Below are 17,939 nucleotides of genomic sequence, written 5' to 3' on the forward strand. Positions count from 1 at the left end.
ATTCAGATTTCAATTGTATTTGTGCGGTCTTAAATCTGAAATCATCTCAAGATATTGTCTGCTTCATTTGTCATGAAATAACAATGGAACAGGCTTCACCTGCCCATCAAACTGCTCATTATTCAACAGTCAAATTAATTTTGAGCTCCTGAAAAGGAGACTGTATAAAAATGTCTGTAATTCCGAAACTGCTGGTGCATGATTTTTTTTTTTTATTAAACCCACTTAATTACAGCTGAAAGTCGTCACGTCAGTCACATAGTTACAAATGTGACTATAATGATACTGTCAAATGGTGTTGTCTACAGTAAAGAGGGTAGAATGTAAGTCAAAGACTTACTAGAATTTATTTTATTCAGGTAAATGTTACAGATAAGTACAAAAAAGGACGCACATGTTCCTCTCAACAAACCATTAACAATAAACTAAGTCTGATGTAGTAAATGGACACAATGCATTTTATTTTAACACACAATGGGTCAGCAAAGCTACCTAATTACAATTTATACTTGACTACATCACACAGTAAATTAAAATTTCATGTGGCTTTGTTTTGACATCCAGTCAAACTGAAGATGGGTACTAGCTTACAGTTTGTATTTTATGTTACAGGAAAAAAAAGACAACCATTTGGATGAAGTAACTAAATTCAGTGAAGTGCCATTACATGGTTTGGGACAAAGCTCGCTCAGTAAAGCGATACATGCATCACCTGCTCATCATGTACTGCCAAAAAATGAGAAACAGCTCCGTTACAAAGAGTCTGCTCCTATTATCCCTTACATTTTTTACAGCCAAATTAAACCAGATGTTTGTGATTACAAATATTATTTAAAAATAATGAGCCTTAAACATGCGTCAGCTTTCAACAAATAACAATCACTTTTTTGCACTTGGACTTGTTTAAGGTCCTGGCTTCACCGTTGCCCAAAATATGACAAACTTACACACATCGTGTGTAAAACGAAAGATCAACAACAATCAGAACAATATTCCAGACATTTTAATAAGGGATTTTTTTTTACTAGAACACAATATGTGAAACAAAGACTAAGAAAACAGCTCAAAGCAGTAAAAGAAACGATTAGAAAGGGCAGGATAAAACCTAAACTGCAATTGTCCAGCTGCCGGTCTTGTAAATAAAAGCAAGAAATATGTTTACACAACACAACGTTCATTAGGACTGATATGACAAAAGTATTTTTAAAAAAAATCACTCAAACACGTGCAAAGCAAAAGGACAAAAGACTGGGCCTGGCAACCTGCTGCTACTGAAACCTCAGTGTAAAGAAGACATCACTAACAATTATTAATTACATTTGGGTAAATTACAGGGCCAACTTCCGTTATTAAAATTGAAGTAATACATTTTATAGCAAAAACGCTTGATAATGTAGAGTTTGAGCATATCAATTTAATTGGTTTAAGATGTGGAACATTTTGATATTAAATGAGAATAGAAACACATCATAAGCTCAGCATGAACGAAAGTTTGTTGTCATCAGAGGACTGATATATGACTGCAAACAATTACAGATATGAGTTCTTATATGTTTTTTTAAGGTGATTTACTCTGCAAAAATTGTTTTTTAATGCATTTATTTTTGTGACATCTTTTTGCCTATTTGCTTAATTTTTGCTGGGAGAAACATATTTATTGATTTTGCTGGCCAAGCTGTTAAAAAATATAATTGTATTGTATTATATTATAATGACTGATTGTGGTTTGACTAAAACAATACAGTATTCAAAAAACCGCATGTACAATCTGTAAGTCTGTAAGCGGAAATGCTTTTTAACTCCTCAAAGCTGAAATAACAAACAACTTTTATTGTCACTGACTGATTAAATTTTCTAGCTGTCAAACGGTCCTCTTTTATTAGCTGTCTTCACCATTTACATATGCGCTGCTCAAATTCACACAAAATGGGTTTATCTCAGTTTACAGTAGAGATACATTCCCCAGTCAAAAGGTTAAGACCACTTGAAAAATGGCAACAACAAAAAAAAAATCAGATTTTACATGGTTGAATCCTAACAAGGTTGCAAGTTAGGGATGGATATCGAAAACCGGTTCTCAACAAGAACCAGTTTTCGATACCCATCCCTAACTTGGAACCTTGTTAAGATCCAACCAGGCAAAGTATGATTTTTGGCCATTTTTCAGGTGGTCTTAAACATTTGATCAGGACTGTATTTAAAGGCACATTCTGCATAACCTCCTCTTGCAATAATGACTGAATATGATAAACAGATGCTAATCAACCAATTTCATATATTTCCACCCAGATGCTGTTTCAATGTGACCTGCATCTTCTTCAGTATTTGAAGAAAGTGGGACGTTCAATGAGGATATCACCACCTACAGGCAAGGAAAGGAATAGCTTCTGTATTGTAACACTTACACCACCTGCAGGCAGCGTTTCAACAGTTTCAAAATTTTGTTTACTTTTTGTCAAGCACATTTGTGTTAGTGAGTCCTTCTGCTGGTATAAAAATAATACTGTTTTGCCAACAGGGCGTACGAAAGAACTAGCAACTACTAACTAGGTTAGGTTCTAAGTTTGGCCTGGTTTTGGTTTTGAATACTTCAAGTACAAGATTTATTGTTAACTAATAATGATCATATTCAGTGATACACAGGAGCTACATAAATCTGCAGGTAGTATAAATTTTAGAAACTTTTCCTTTCCTGTAGTAGCAACACAGACCCCGCCCATTGTGATGCACGCAGCTTCCCCTTGCAGCAAATCTACAGTCTGCTAAACATGAATCGAGTCTGTGAAAGAACCAACTCAATAGTTGGTCCTTTCAGTCTAGGAAAAAACGAAGAAGAAAAACATTGACACCTAAATCTATGCATTGATGGCTCTACCATATTTCAGCACTCAGTCCATTTTCATCTGATCATAGTCCTTCCCAGGGCTGAAAGAAGGAGACCGATTAGGAAATCTAGCCGACTGTGCCTTTAAATGCCTTATAGGATGCAAATGTACAAATGCTTTAATGTATGTGTATGTTACTTCTTCTCAGTCTTCAGTGTTTGCACAAAACTCCAAAGACCCTTGACCACCTGTGGAAGGAGAGAGAAAAGAGGGATAACACCAAAATAAGAAACAAGGAAAGAAAGAGAAAAATTACAAATTATCTAAATGAAGTGCTATACAGCATGAGACACATGACTCACTTTTACTACAACATGCTTTTGTGCGTCTCGGCTGTGGGAACACTGAATTTGGATGGGGCTGTTGGGGGAACGACGAGGGGCTGGGTGGGGGCAGCATTACATACCAGAGTATATGACTAGGTGCTCCAGGTCTGACAGATCTCAGCCTTGGCTGATGAAACCAAAGCACTTCCACAGATGTTTCTACACAGTGGGATCAACAAGCTCTCCCTGACCCAACTCCACCCCCACTCTTTCCCTTGTCCACCCAACCCATGTGCCGCTCTAAAGAGCTTTCACCTGCTCTCATAACTGTACAGTTATTATTTAAACACTGCAAAGCAATCACATATGAATGTTCAAATAGCTCGGTTCAAGTGATCGCCATCTAACAGATGCCTTAATACAGAAAACACAACTTCACTATCTGACACACTGCCCAGAATCATTAAGTCTACAGTGATCATCTAAGGGTTTAAGGGTGATTAATTCATGCTTTGCAAAATAATGTGCAGGGGATGTTGTTTTTCTTCTGAAACGACAGAAGCTGCATTAGAAAAGATTTAAGGCTTGCATTTGGTCAAAGGCCTTGAAAGCGAAAAAGGCTGGTACCACGCACATACCACCAGTCGCTTCATTAGGGCTACAAAAGACACACTTCCATTAAATCACCGTGAAAGAGTTTGCCTTGGCAGGTGTACTCCCAAATCCATCTCGCAAGAGCCCACCGAAACAGTGTGAATATAATTCAAAGAGTACACACTGTGCTGGAGAAACATTTGAGGCAAACTGAACAGAATAAAGTATGAGGAGAGTGAGAGGAAGAATAACGTATGCCCGGTTATACATCATGGCAATGAGCTCTTACAGATAAAATGAGTTTGGGCATAAATGCGACTGCTAACACTCTACATCTGAAGGAGTATTCCTAGAAACCTGGCGGAAAACAGCCACTCTTGGGTGAGCGTTTATGAGACCGATTACATAGACTGCAGAACAGCAGAAAATTGATGAGAACTGCACATGGGATAAAAATGTACAAACTTAAAGGGAGCACATATACACATCCCTTATTATGCTCATCTCAGGCATATTTCTGGTGTGAGCACAGGCCTCTCTCACCTGCTATTCAAAGCTTTTATTTACAAGGGACAGCCAATCGGACAAACGCTGGCTTAAATGGAAGCTAAAGGGGCTGCTCCAACATATTGGATAAAGATTATTTTGAACTGTGAGGAATGAAAAACTATTCTAGAAGGGCCCAAAAAGATATACATGAAGTTGGAAATAAGCACAACAGGTCCGCTTTAATAATTTACATAAGCAAAAAGCTCTCACAACACTGTACAAAGATTACTTACTTGTTTGTCTGAGATTTTAAAAGCACTTCTCAAGTAATTCTCAAACTTCGGCTCTGTCTTTGGAAGTGGCTTTCCCTGAAGAAAAGGACAATTAAATCATCATAATCTCAACTGTCATTAAATTATGAAGGATCATTTAAAAACAAATAAAAAAACAGCAGCCTTACCTCCTTGGCTGCAGTTGACAACTTGCTCTTAATCTCAGGCAGAGATTTAGATGGGCCGGGCTGTTGTTTGTCTTTTCCCAGGGCAGGTGTCTGGAAAAGTACATCAACTAGATAAGACACTAGAAATTTACAGAGCTATAGATAAAATGATGGCTTCAGATTATGCCACAGCATTTCATCGTTAACACAAGCTCAGTTCTTGCCATCAGTATTATTTTGCTAAAATGAACCAAACACACAGTTGCTAAATTTAGCATGCTGCTGATTAATTAATCTGTTGACCAACAGGCCAGTCTGGGCAAAAGCCCTGTTGTGACCCACTTAGCCTTGGTCTGTGTTTAAAGCCTTGGCGTGGGCAACCAGCTGGAAGGGGATAAAAGAATTGGAGAGGACAACAAATTCTAGCCTAATTACACCATCATCCTTTTTTTAACAAATACATCAGGTACAAATTATGTTTTTATTGTCTGCAAGCAGGAGAGGGCAAGCCCTGACTCTCCAGTGAGCAATTCAGGTTGTTTGTCAAGTGTTTTCCATTGAAGAAAAGTTTCTCAAACACTGAATTCGAAAGAAAAAAAGTGCAACTTTAGCTTTTATGGCTGCTGTCAGTAAAAGATTTCTACTGAATATCAAATTATTGATTTGCACAAATAAAGCAACAGATTTTCTTTTCAACAGACAGTACTGTCTGGGCAAAAAGCAGCCACTCATTTCTGTATATTTTCATTGGAAAATGGAAAACAGGTGCAGTGATTTATTGAAACATGTAAACATAAATGGAAATACAGTATATCAGGTAAAAACAGAGTTTGCTTTCTGCCGATCAAAATATAAAGAAATTATGTGTAGCTCAAGAATTTTGCACAGTACTGTATTTACTACCAATGGTCAGGATTAAAAAAAACAATACTATCACCAGATTTGCAACAGTAAATGTTTCAAAACACAAAGACTTTGCTGTGTTTCTGAGGAAGAGAAGTGCGAGCACTGAACTAGTAGGCCAATAGGTGTGTCCAGACCTGGGCAGCCAACGACTCAGGTCCTCAATTAGCAAGTGTCTGAATGTGACACAACAAAAACACACATACGCCATACTCTGTTACTGCATGTTATGCAAGCCATGGAGCTTGCCCCTACATGCAAAGCGGAGTGTGGAATTCAGCGAAATTGCAGGGTTTCATTGATAGCCAGAGACACATCGGAAAGATGACAGTGTATAGATGTACAGAGAAACTCTATACCCACTCTATAGTCAACCAACTGTATGTCTGTGTGCCTGCATTACGACACTATACTATTTCATGGTGACATCTAGCAGCTCACTAGTTAACAAGGACATAGAAATCACTGTTTGTAGTGTCATTCCTACTGGAACTAGAGGTCATTATATGTATCTTTAATTTTAGATACTGAGTCAAAATGTGCTGATTGCAAAAAAAAGAACAATAACTGCATAACATAATATATGTAATGTCTTGCCATGCATAACCTAAGTTTAACAGGCCTTCCAGGAGAAGCTCTCATCTTCCAAATACCAGACCCAAAATTTTGTAATTAGTCGTACACGTGTAGCCACAATGCCCTGTCCCTGCCTCTGAGAGATCAGGTTCTCTTTTAATAGCAGAGATTAAAAGGTATAAAATGAACAAAACCTTGGCACACACATACCACACTAAGAAAATGGCCTTTTTTCTGGCTCCTAGCCAGACAAATGCACTACACGTTTATTATTTACAGGCAGCTCTCCACTTCCAAGGGACAGCTGTGGACCTGAAACAGCTGATAAACACACAAAGCCAACAAGCTTTTTCATCTGGCCCAGACACTGATTACAGATGCCATGAGACATGGAACTTAATCACAAGCACGCTATCATTTGATGTAATCTCTCATCTTCAATCCAGTGCAAATACATGGTTGTGACATTTTTGCTCATCAGGGCTGTTCAGGGATAGTAATTGTCATTTTGCTGGAATGAAAACCTTGGAGGCACAAGTAGGGGGAAAATGTCAGGTCACACGGAAAAAAAGTGACTCTCATCCTATAAAGCCTCTGTATCTACAGGTACTTTAATGAGTTGATCTTTTGGTCTATCTTTGAGTCCAAATGGTAAAATGACAGATTGACAAAAGATATTAAAGCACTTACAAGATATGCACCTGCTGTAACACATGCCAATCAGTCGCTAAAACAATGACTCAAACCCTTGTGGGATAAGGCTGAGTGAAGTAGTTAACAACTTTACGACTCTGACGTGTGCTCGAAGGCATCGGCTTCGCCAAACCCATCAATCAACCGACACCAGCTGCAAGATAAAGTTACTTCAGATCAGCGCAACTCGAGTTAGCTGGTTCTCACGTCGAGCCTGTTATACAAGAAGGTGCAGCTACACGCTGGGCCGTGAGAGGTGAGAACCGTGGTACTGGCAACAGATCTGACAAGCCAATCTAATGACCAGTCACCTGCATTTAGGAACGAAAAAAACAGACACCCACACCCGCTTCCTCGCTCCTCAGGGGCATCTGGAAGCGCAAGCTGCACCAGACATCAAACACTGGTAATGAGAGCAATTGGGAGAAGGTGTGTCCAGGAAGTGAGGGGTGTGAAGAGGTGGTGGAGAGAGAACAGTTGTGAAGAAGCTGAGAGGGGATGGAAGCATTCAAAGCACCACAGGCAAGAAAGTTAAACCAGCAGGTTGGTTTGGGGCGATTTAGTTGCCCATTGGCTAATCCCCAAGAGCATTTCAAGAGTCGCTGTGTTATGTCTGGACAACAACTACTGCATTATAAACTGCGCTCACCCATACAGCATGCCCTTCAGGGCACTACACCTTCAGGGGTTCGGTAATCCTGTGGCTTAGTGTTTAACATGACAAAAAAAAAAATCACAAAGCTTTCCATCAAGATGTCAGACGAGAAACGATAATCTTCTCACGCGCCCTGTCTGCGTAAGTGAGCGCAAGTCATGTTTCTATCATACAAACAGACAACATTCGCATGCCAACACGTAACACCTTATCTGAGCCGAGTTTCTGTCCAAGTATTTTCTTTCACAGTAACATGCTTTGAGAAGTATGTAAACCTGCAGAGAAGCTTGACAATTTGTTTTTCTTAAAGTGTGCGCGAGCTACAGAGGGGTGAGGGGCATCAAAGGTGGCTGCAACTTAAGATGGCGAGGTCAAGCTAAAAGGTCGCAGGTTTAAACCTTGCCCCAGGAAACCCGTTTAGAGGTCAGGTGTGTTTGCTTAAAGACAGGCAGAGTTCAAGCTTTAGGTTTTCAGAAGTGGCTGTCCAAGACATTCCATCGAAGAAATTAACTATCAGGTTGAACTAATTGCACCGTGCATTTATCACATTCCTTGGCTTTGGAATGGGAAGGCTCTCCAAGTTTTTTGTGTGTCTTTTCCCCTCCATTTGGTGAGCCTGCATTTTTTCAATTGATAATGGCAGTAAATGCAAACAACCAATTTAGCAAAGTTCCCTCACCTTCTGTAAAACATTATGTAATTGTGTACTTTTTTATCCACTCTTCTGTAAAACTTTTCATCATCTATTGTTTGTATACTTGTTTCTATGCCTAACACGACACATTTCTTCAGAAATACAACTACTGGCTTTGACTTTACCCTGCTGTAACTAGTGACATAATAAAAAAATTCCCATAAAAATTGCAATGTTACACATTTTCTTAAACACTTTTGATCTGGAGTACAACGGTTAACAACTGGGTATTTTAAATACCCACAAGCCAACCGCAGGTAAACAAAGATTTACTTCGGAAATCTTTTGGGCATACCTTAATCTGTGGTTTGACAGCTGATCCTGAGGCTTTTCCTGCAGGGCCATTTTGTTTTACTGGAGTCTTGTTGGGCTTCTTAGGTGAGGACTCCGGGATCTGAGGAAATGAACAACATTCCCAGTAAGATATCTCAGAGCTCCATAGAAATGTGTGTACTTTAAACAGCTCAATTCACCACACCGGGTTCCTGAAATTCATAAAGATGTTAATGCTTTCTTAATGCATGCACTACAGCCCTGAGCTTTCCTTCATACTATCTGACAGAGATATTGTTTGGAACATGTAAAACTTTTTAACCTATCAGCTCCTTTGTACAAAGACTATGTCCACACGGATTTAGCGCTGGTAATTGTCTAGTAAATTCAGAGCGACTGAGGGGGCATCATGCATCTTACACACATGCATCTCTGAATCTGTCTATTTCTGCTGTGTGCTGTAAATGAGAAAATTCAAGTTTGGATCATTTTTAGAATTTATGTGTGAGAACAGCTAGTGGCAGTTAATCACGCTAAACAAAACCAAAAGTGACAGACTGAAGTTACTTAACTGCTGTTGTTCATTGCTGACAACTCAATGAAGCCTGCCCTCGTGTTCTGACCAACTCAACTAACTAAATATTCAATGCAACACATGTGGCTCAGTTTAGACTGCTGGCCATTTACAATTTCCTAACCCTCTAAAAATCTGTATCCCACTGATGTTCTTGCTAAACGCAATGCCCCCCTTTTATAGCCGATAAATAATAAATGGCAAGTGACAAAACATTATCCTCATTTGCAGTAACTCCATTTCTTGTTTTGCCATGACTTGTCACAATATTTTCTCCCACTCCTATAAGGTGTTACTGCTTCATGTGTGCATAAAAAAGCACAAGAAAAAGGCCAAGAAAAGTAAAACCTAAACCAAAAAAGAGAAAAGAAATAGCATCAGTTATAAGGTTATGCAGCTAATTAGATATGACAGCAAAACAATTGCCTTCCTTTGTATGTTAAAAGCATACCTTTAATAGTGCTAATCATTAATTAAGGACTACACTTAATTAGTGATTTCTCATTGATCAGGTACTTAGTACCCAGACAACCTGTAATTGTTGCACTGGATTCCTTCCCGTCAGGTTTTGATTGCTCTCAGTCACATATGTAATTACCTTGGAAAAGCTGGCAAGTACCTGAATATCCTAAGCAGCAAATCCTTTCTTGCAATCACTGGTATTCACCTTGGAATGGACTAGAAGTGTAATTGCCTGTGTTGACACAAATGCTACAATGCAATCACACATGTAATATCCTACAGCAACGCCTGCAATATAAGATGCTGGAAGTAACAGTGAGGTTTCAAAGCCAAAATTCAATCAAGAGAAACTAAACATCATCATGGATGCATCTGAGTCTACCAAATAGAATCTGTACATCAACATTTGTATCTCATTTTTCTGTTTTATATGGTTATATTACACCAACCATCTGAATTTCCTGACCTCTAAAATACCCCCAAAAATGTTGGGGGTATTTCAGACAAATTGTGGAGAAATTTGAATGAGATTAGGATGAGCACAACGATTATACCAAGGGTTAGGGTTATGTAGGTACCCAGTCAAAAAGGGCTTTACGACCAATGCAAACCTGCAACTCTTGTAATTTTTAAAGTTTAATTAAAAAATATCTACCACATCTACCCAAACACAGAGATTCTGTAATATGTCAGCAGGTGGATGACCTCGGAAACTCTTGTTTTTCCATTGTTTTTTTGTTTTCTTCACACCTTTCTACCATCTCTTTCCAACTCAGGAGTTATGAAGGTATTCTGGGTGCGACTTTAGAGCGCTCATGTTGCTACAAAGCACTAAGACCCATTCACAGAAAGAGGAAACCAAAGACCAACTCTTGAAGGATGATGAGATGAGTGACACGCGTGTCAGCTTGTAGTAAAGAACATTTTCCAGTCTTTCAACAGGCTCAACAGTTATTACAGTCCATTAATAATGATATTAAGTGTTTAGAGAGAGCACGAAATCTTCCAATCAATAGGCAATTTGCTGTCCAGTAAATTTGAGTAAAGAACATTTATAAACCCTGTACAAATCTGTTGCAAGAAACACAAAAGTAGTGTGTAATTATTTAAAACACGTGAGATTCCGTGACAATACTAATCTACACAAGAACAGCTTAATATCCTGATTACCTGTTCATCAAAAATACATGATCAAATAATAACAAGAAATGTAGATTCATATGAAAAAGGATTTGATTCAATTTTGATACTGAATATGTCTGAGATGTTTTGGGTCCTATTCAGTACAGTATGGAGGTTTGACAAGAAAAAGAAAGCAAAATATAGCTTGAAACACAGCTGAATTAGCAGTAAAAAAAAGGGATAATAATTGTTCCCAGCCCTACTTCCCCAAAGCTTTGTGCTTTCATTATTAAAGAATGAGACAGGGTAGCTATTGAGCTAAAGAGACGAAGGGTGAAAAAAAGGATTAAGGTCATGGAAGGAATGGGGTGTGGGGTGCAGGAGGAATTGGAAGAGAAGACAACAGAATAAATCAACAGGTGACAGAAATGCTCAGCTGTCATCTGACCCTGAGGGAAGGATCGGCGCTCACGTCGCAGGTATGCGCATCTGCCCTGCTTTGATCTTTTGCCTGGCAGAGTTTGCACTTGGATAGCGTGCTTTTAAAAAAATAGAAGAACGAAATCACAAACAGACACCGACGTAAAAATGAGGCAGATACACACACACGCACCCACACACTTGCAAGCGATTGTGGTAACATGCAAAACAAGTGTTCAAAGGCAAAACCCAGGTGCAAAGCTGAAATGGCATGAGAAACGATAAAAAGGAGCAATCATATTAACAGTGGGATGACAGAGGGACAAAGATATGCAGTGTTTCAGAAAAATGGTTGAAGATGTTTCCCATAACTGAAGTGCATGTGCGTGTGAGCACGCATGGGTGAGAAACAGTATGTAGAGTGCAGTTCTCTGCTTATGCGCTACCAGAATGAAGTGCATTTGTTTGCAGACTTTGTGCATTTACGCTAGAGGTTATATGTACTTATATGTTCAAATGTGCATGTCTACTAAAGTGTATTTATCCCTGTGTGTGTGTGTGTGTGTGTGTGTGTGTGTGTGTGTGTGTGTGTGTGTGTGTGTGTGTCTGCTTACGCACAGCATAACATACTGTTGTCTTGCTGGTGAGACGGTGAGAATTCAAGCAGATTACAGAGAAGAAATCCGATCATTACACCACACAGACCCTGTGTTTTACTCTAGGAAAACAGGTGGGTACTTGAGCGAACAGGATGAAAAAGTTCCATGTTTTGTCTCATACAAAGAGGTGGACGGTCAGCGAGTGCACGAATGGGGAGGGCCTGCTAAAATGAAATGCTACTGTAGCATACAGTGAGTGGAAGTTTAAATGATGTGGTTAAAAAAAAGGGTTAGAGAAATTCTTTCTAGACACACACGCACACACAAACAAACACTAAGGGGACGCTAATGGCTGCCCTGACATCTAGTGGACAACAAAGGCTCAGAAACACAAATACATTCCACTGTAAAAATCAGAGTTACTGAACCGCAAGAAACTTTGTTTGAACTAAAATGACAGAACAAATGAGTCAATAAACAAAAGATCAATAAATGTTTATGCAATAATACTAAAAGTGAAACTAAGATGTGGAAATATCCACAGCTCTCAAAGACAGGCTGGAAAAATGTGTCCTTGCATCTAATGAATTTTGTCAAATACAAATTATCCGAGCCTATCAGATAGTAGCTTCTCAAATGGGGGTAACAGCACCCTGAGAATTGCTCTAGCTCTACTAATCTATCAAGTGCCTTAAAAAGCTCATAGAAAAGAAAGCAAGAAAGCAATAAACAACTCAATTCACTGTGAGTGGAAATAAACAAAATGTACTTGCCCTTCTTCTCTGTAATTATGACCGCAACAAAGCAATGAAAACGCTGTGTATGGAAAAGTAGTTTGATCATGGCAGTTTCCTCTCAGGTACTGAAAACTACAAAGATCCGCAATGATCTGCTTGTGTTTTTTACCAAGCTTAAAGGGCAACGGTCATCACAGTACATTACATGATAAATGTTTGGTTCAATATGATTTAAATAGCAAAATTCGAGACACTGATGGTGATGGCATCTCTTTGTTAGCTTTTTATTGTTGTTTTCTTTAACTAAAAAGTTGTAAATAAAAAGTTTTTTCTGGACAGAAGCTCTAAAAAGTTAAACAATTTTTATTAATATTCAGAGATATTCCAATTTAACTGCTCATTATGTTCTTAGGGTTAAAAAAAACAACTAAATTCTGATGAGCACTGGTTCATATTAATTTTGTAGCAACGTTTCCCAAACATACTTCCAGAAATGGTTATGAAATGTAAACAGTCCTCTTTATTTATTTACAATGACACTAACGTTAATACTTAAATGAGCAAGGACAGAATCGTATGTTTCTCTCCTTCAAGCTGTATGACTGGGGTTAAACAGAAATGATACTTTCGGCATGTACAAGTCCACTTGGGTCCTGGTGACGCTCGAGGCGGCAGACTTCAAAGAAGCATCACAGGAATCAGTACTTGGCCACTGAGTCTCCAGCTGTCTGTGTCCACAACCTAAGTATAATCCAGGCTTTATCTGGTGCCACGTTCCAATAACACTCTTTCAGTGGGCCAGTTGGTGTGCAGCATTTTTATAAACAAATGAAGGTTTATAAACGTCAAGTCAGACGAGTTTGATGAAGCAAATAGGTGATTTCTGCTTTTCTAAAGTTGTTTAACGCACAAACTTTAAAAAATATGGTGAGAATCAGGTCAGATTATCCTTTCTCACATATAGCACAACGCAAGACACTGCCCACTTTTGACACACTCACTACTGGAAATATTCTGTTTAATTTAGCAAAGGGTGCTGCCTAAATCAAAGATGCAGAAAGCAGGCACATGATATGTCTGTGTAGGTTCTCAGTCATCCAGGTCAAGTTAGTCCAAGCAGCTTGGAAAGAAAGCAAGCTTCTTCACTTTTCAAGAAGCTCCTCGGATGTCTTCAAGAAACTTCCAGTCACTTTCTTTCCAAGATTACAAATCCAAACTGCATTTATCACAAACTCCATGATACACAAATGTTTTTATTTGACCATATTTCCTCCATATTTGATTGTACCTCAAACCTACTCTCATATTTTTTAACATGGAGAACCTTAAGGTTGATTGTTATTTGTAATAAAACAAAACGGATGAAGCTTACCTTTGTAAGCACTTTTCCCACATTCTTCTGTGGCTTCACATCATTTTCATCACTGTCATCATCGCTACAAGAAGCAAGTAAGCTGGTTAAAAGCTACACTGCTCGATGTTTGTGCCCAAAATTTACAAAAAAACACACACACAAAATAATAGATTTTATACTATGAGTTCACAAAGATGTTATCTTTTAGAATGCAAAATTATTTAGAAAACTAAGCCAATTAAATAAACAAATAAATGAATAAAATAAAAACATACTCATCATCATCTTCATCACTGTCTTCTTCATCATCATCATCATCGTCACCATCATCAGAATCCATCTTCAGCTTTTTCTACAAGAAATATGAATCGTCTTTTTGTCAAAAACAACATTTGAGGCTTATTTGGGGTGTCAGAATAAGTAACAGTGCACTTTAATGCTGACGTCCCGCGATAGCATCTTATCACCGATTACTAAACGTGACAACCATTAAACAGAAGGCTATGCAGTAAGCCACCACCTCGGCAGGAGAACAATTTCTGTAAACAATGATTAGTTTTGCTATAAGTGCAAATATAAAACATTTAAAGCAATGTAATACGACAATGTCAATAACTACCATTGGGGGTTTCTTCCCTGCCAGCAGATTTGCAGGCCGCTTTACCGGCGACGAATTGTTCTCCTCCTCTTCGTCATCAGACTCCTTCACACCTGACAGAGCGAACACACTGGTCACATATTGTCAAACAATCATACAACTTTTCTTTATGTTATTTTACCCCAAAACATTGTTTTAGAAGAAAAACTTACTCAAAAAATTAAGTGTAAAGTCATATGTGGACTTTTTTCGGGCTGGAAAATTTGACCCTGTATTGTTTTACCGAGCATGAAGGTCAGACTTACAACTTGCTATTTTTCCACTGACAAGGTCTTCAGTAGGTATGCCTACTTTATTTTAACAATGAGGCAAATAGTTACCTGAGTCTTAACCTTAATACTCACTAATAAAATGTTGCCCGCTTATGTAAACTGGTCCAGAACCAGACTGGAGACGGAAGGTAACTGGAGGTGTAATCTCAAATCCACCTAAACTCATCTGGAGAAAAACATAGCAGGAAGGAAGATGACATTATAAGTATTTTGTCAACGATTTATGAATTATTTATATTTATCAGAACAGTGTAATGTTTGTATTTATGGTTCTGAGAAAATGCCTTTTCTTTTTAGTTCTCTTTTTTATTAGGCATGAAGACCGTAAAAACAAGTTAATTTAAACCAGAAGCCTCTTAAATACTTCTGTCAGTGTTGGTGCTGACTCACAGAGGGCAGGACGGAAGGTTTAAGGACAGCTAGCGGCACTTTTGTCGTCTTCCCGTCGTAAGTGAGGCCTTCAACTTCCACCATGTGGAACTTATCTTCAGCCTCAGCTCCCAGACACACCTGGAACAAAATAACAGTGTGCTATATAACACTACCTTCATGTACTGGCAAAATGTCTCTCTTTTTTTTTTTTTTTGGTGCAAACATAAACTGTTCTTGTTAATGTTACTGTTAATCTGATTAAACTCCTGTTTTATCATCTATAAATAGCCTACTGCATCAGTAAGGTTAGTAGACTAACGCTGTGAATGCTCCATGACAATAAATTAATAAATAAATATAAATTAATACCAAAAATCCAATATGTTAACATTTCAGAAATCGTGTTCTCAGGAGAATATAAAATAGAGCCGAAACTCCAATCCGCTGCTCACTAGCTCACAAACTACTGGTAAGGAACTTCTAATAAACAATTGCTAGGGTGCAAGGAGTGGGGTTTTTTTTCAATGTGGGATTTTTTGATCCTTCAACCAGCAGCCTTCCCTCATGCATCTGATTAGGCTAAACACCCAGTTTAAGTCTGTTTAGTCCATATTTGCCATACATGCAATTTATTTTCTTTCAAAGCTCTTCTTTGGATGTCAGCTGCCTTTTATTCAGTTCTGTCAAGATGATCCCACACTGCTTCAATAAGGTTCAGGTCTGGGCTCTGGGGAGGTCAAACCACGACTGACTGGAATCTTTCATTGTGTTTTTTTAAATTGAGATATGCTTTTATTGCACTAGGTGTATTCTGGATTATTGTCAGGATGAAAAATGAAGCCATTAACAAATCTGACAGGTTTTTTTCTACATTCTGTTTTTCAGAAATAGCGACACTCACCCTTTTGCCTGACCTCATCCGTACATAAGGCAATTTGAACCAAAAATGTTAAATCTGGATTCATTTCTCCATGAGACCTGTTACTAGTCACTTTCTGTCCAGTTCTTGTGTATTTTGGCATAACACAGACTTTTCTCCCCATTTCCTTTCCTTTAAAATGGCTTTTTGACAGCCACCCTTCCACTTACACAATTTCTGATAAGATTTTAGTAACTAGTACATGGAAGAAAGATCTGATGTCTCAGGTCCTGTTTCAAGTCTTTGCTGGATTTATTTCCTGTTTCTTAAGGATATGACTGTAAATAGTTTTTTCATACTGCCACTTCTTTTTTTTTGGTCCTCCACATGTCCTGTTTCCTCAATTGTTTTTAAGGAAACAGTATACACCATGTCAACATAAGCCAAGACTTTGGCCGATAGCCCTTCGGGAATCACTTTGTCAATGCAAAAACCAAAAAAACCAAAAAATCCTACTACATGGCTGTCAAATTCTCTTATTATTTGCCATTTTTCGTAACAGATTATTTGTTTTTGCTACAGATTGCAAGTAGTCGATTTTCAGAAAAGAACAGCAAATGAGTGAGAAAGCACCAAATTTCCAAAGAAAAGCTTTGAAAGACCTCCAGAAATCCTGAGGAAATATTGCTCAAGACCAATTTATAATAGGCTCTTAGGAAGCGAATTATAGAAAATTTGAGGGGTGGATGTCTTTTAGGGGTAGATATATTTTAAATTATATATACATACTATATGTAATATTATTCTCTCTGTTTATTGCCTACACCTTTATCTTCACGTGCCATAACAAAGGCATTTCCCAATTTCTGGATAATTAATATCTTATCGCGATAAAACAAACTATGTTATTACGAATTTACAAGACACATAACAATTTATCGCGAGAGTATAGCATTAAAGAATAACAGCGCTCAATGTCGATCTCGGCTTCCGTAGTTAATAGCCGTATTAGTCAAAGAATTAATTTTTTCAAGACCAGGCAAACTCGATCTAAAGTCTGATTCTTACTGCTTTCAGTGACAGCTGCTGCTCCGTTTCATCGCCGTCTAGGTCAACTTTGAATTCCCGTTTGTCCGATTTCAAGGTGCAACCTGAGGGGGAAACAATACGTGTAACCAACCGTGGGTTGCGCTCGTCTTAAATAAACATACGCACATGCATATCATTTTATCAGATAAAGAGGTGTATATACATTTTGCTTCTTTACGTGGCTCCACGCCATGCTCTGCTAGCTAACAAAAGAGCTGAATTGGCGCGAGTGGGAGGGGGTAAGCAGGCTAGCCAGCTGTTTAGCTATCTTCCGATTAAAAATCTCCAGTGGCTATTTGTGCATGACAACATGACGTTAAAACTGATTGTGCAAACAAAAAAATCGGGTTTGTCAGAATTAGCGAGCTCACCAAATAAGTACATTTGTGGTCTGCTCATATCTGAGATATCGTCCTCCATCTTTGTAGTGGGTGGATACAGTTCCGTAAACTCGTATGACGGACACATCAAAGAGCCACTAGGACGGTGAAACGTCACTTAGGGACAAGTGATCTGGAGCCAATAGAAATTAGAGCGGAGAGAAAACTCAAGGTGAGCGGTCATCTGGATGAACACGAGATGGCGCCGTTGAATGAATATTTGGTAGTTTTATCTTTAATAAACCTTAGTATACATACATAATACTAACTAAAGGAAGGAAGACATGACAGACTATTATCGTTTTTTTGAACATGATTGAGACAAGCATAGGTTATAATACTTGGCAAACAAATCCAAATTAAAAGCTATAGTAAAGCTTGAAGTCTATACGCATGTTGTTGTTTAATTTTTGTGTGTGTATCTAGATAGATAGATAGATAGATAGATAGATAGATAGATAGATAGATAGATAGATAGATAGATAGATAGATAGATAGATAGATAGATAGATAGATAGATAGATAGATAGATAGATAGATAGATAGCAGGGTTTATATTTAGATTGTGATCTTT

The 17,939-nt window shown here is 38.2% G+C and overlaps 1 protein-coding gene across 2 annotated transcripts; it reads right to left on the reverse strand.

The window, feature by feature from the left end:
• Positions 1 to 322: 322 nt before the first annotated feature.
• On the reverse strand, positions 323 to 17,440 carry npm1b (nucleophosmin 1b). 2 transcript variants are annotated; one of them, XM_004553695.4, is made up of 11 exons: positions 17,357 to 17,440; positions 16,965 to 17,047; positions 15,056 to 15,175; positions 14,738 to 14,831; positions 14,355 to 14,446; positions 14,011 to 14,087; positions 13,754 to 13,817; positions 8,490 to 8,588; positions 4,695 to 4,784; positions 4,528 to 4,602; positions 323 to 3,073 (listed from the first exon to the last, which is right to left on the reverse strand). In XM_004553695.4, exons 1-11 carry the CDS (start codon positions 17,403 to 17,405, stop codon positions 3,020 to 3,022), a joined length of 897 nt encoding a protein of 298 aa, XP_004553752.1. In that variant the 5' UTR covers positions 17,406 to 17,440; the 3' UTR covers positions 323 to 3,019. The 2 variants fall into 2 exon arrangements, with proteins under 2 accessions (XP_004553752.1, XP_076745857.1); XM_076889742.1 differs by lacking the exon at positions 17,357 to 17,440 and adding an exon at positions 17,149 to 17,277.
• Positions 17,441 to 17,939: the final 499 nt, after the last annotated feature.

Source organism: Maylandia zebra, linkage group LG2 (genome assembly GCF_041146795.1).
Source record: "Maylandia zebra isolate NMK-2024a linkage group LG2, Mzebra_GT3a, whole genome shotgun sequence".
NCBI lineage: Eukaryota > Metazoa > Chordata > Actinopteri > Cichliformes > Cichlidae > Maylandia > Maylandia zebra.

Excerpts from the sequence above, each read along its gene's own strand:
- npm1b (XM_004553695.4), bottom strand. The coding sequence starts at position 17,405 with ATGGAGGACGATATCTCAGATATGAGCAGACCACAAATGTACTTATTT. Across the intron at positions 14,832-15,055 it reads AACCTTCCGTCCTGCCCTCT|ATGAGTTTAGGTGGATTTGA; the intron begins GTGAGTCAGCAC and ends GTTTTTCTCCAG. Across the intron at positions 4,785-8,489 it reads CTGTCAAACCACAGATTAAG|ACACCTGCCCTGGGAAAAGA; the intron begins GTATGCCCAAAA and ends GTACTTTTCCAG.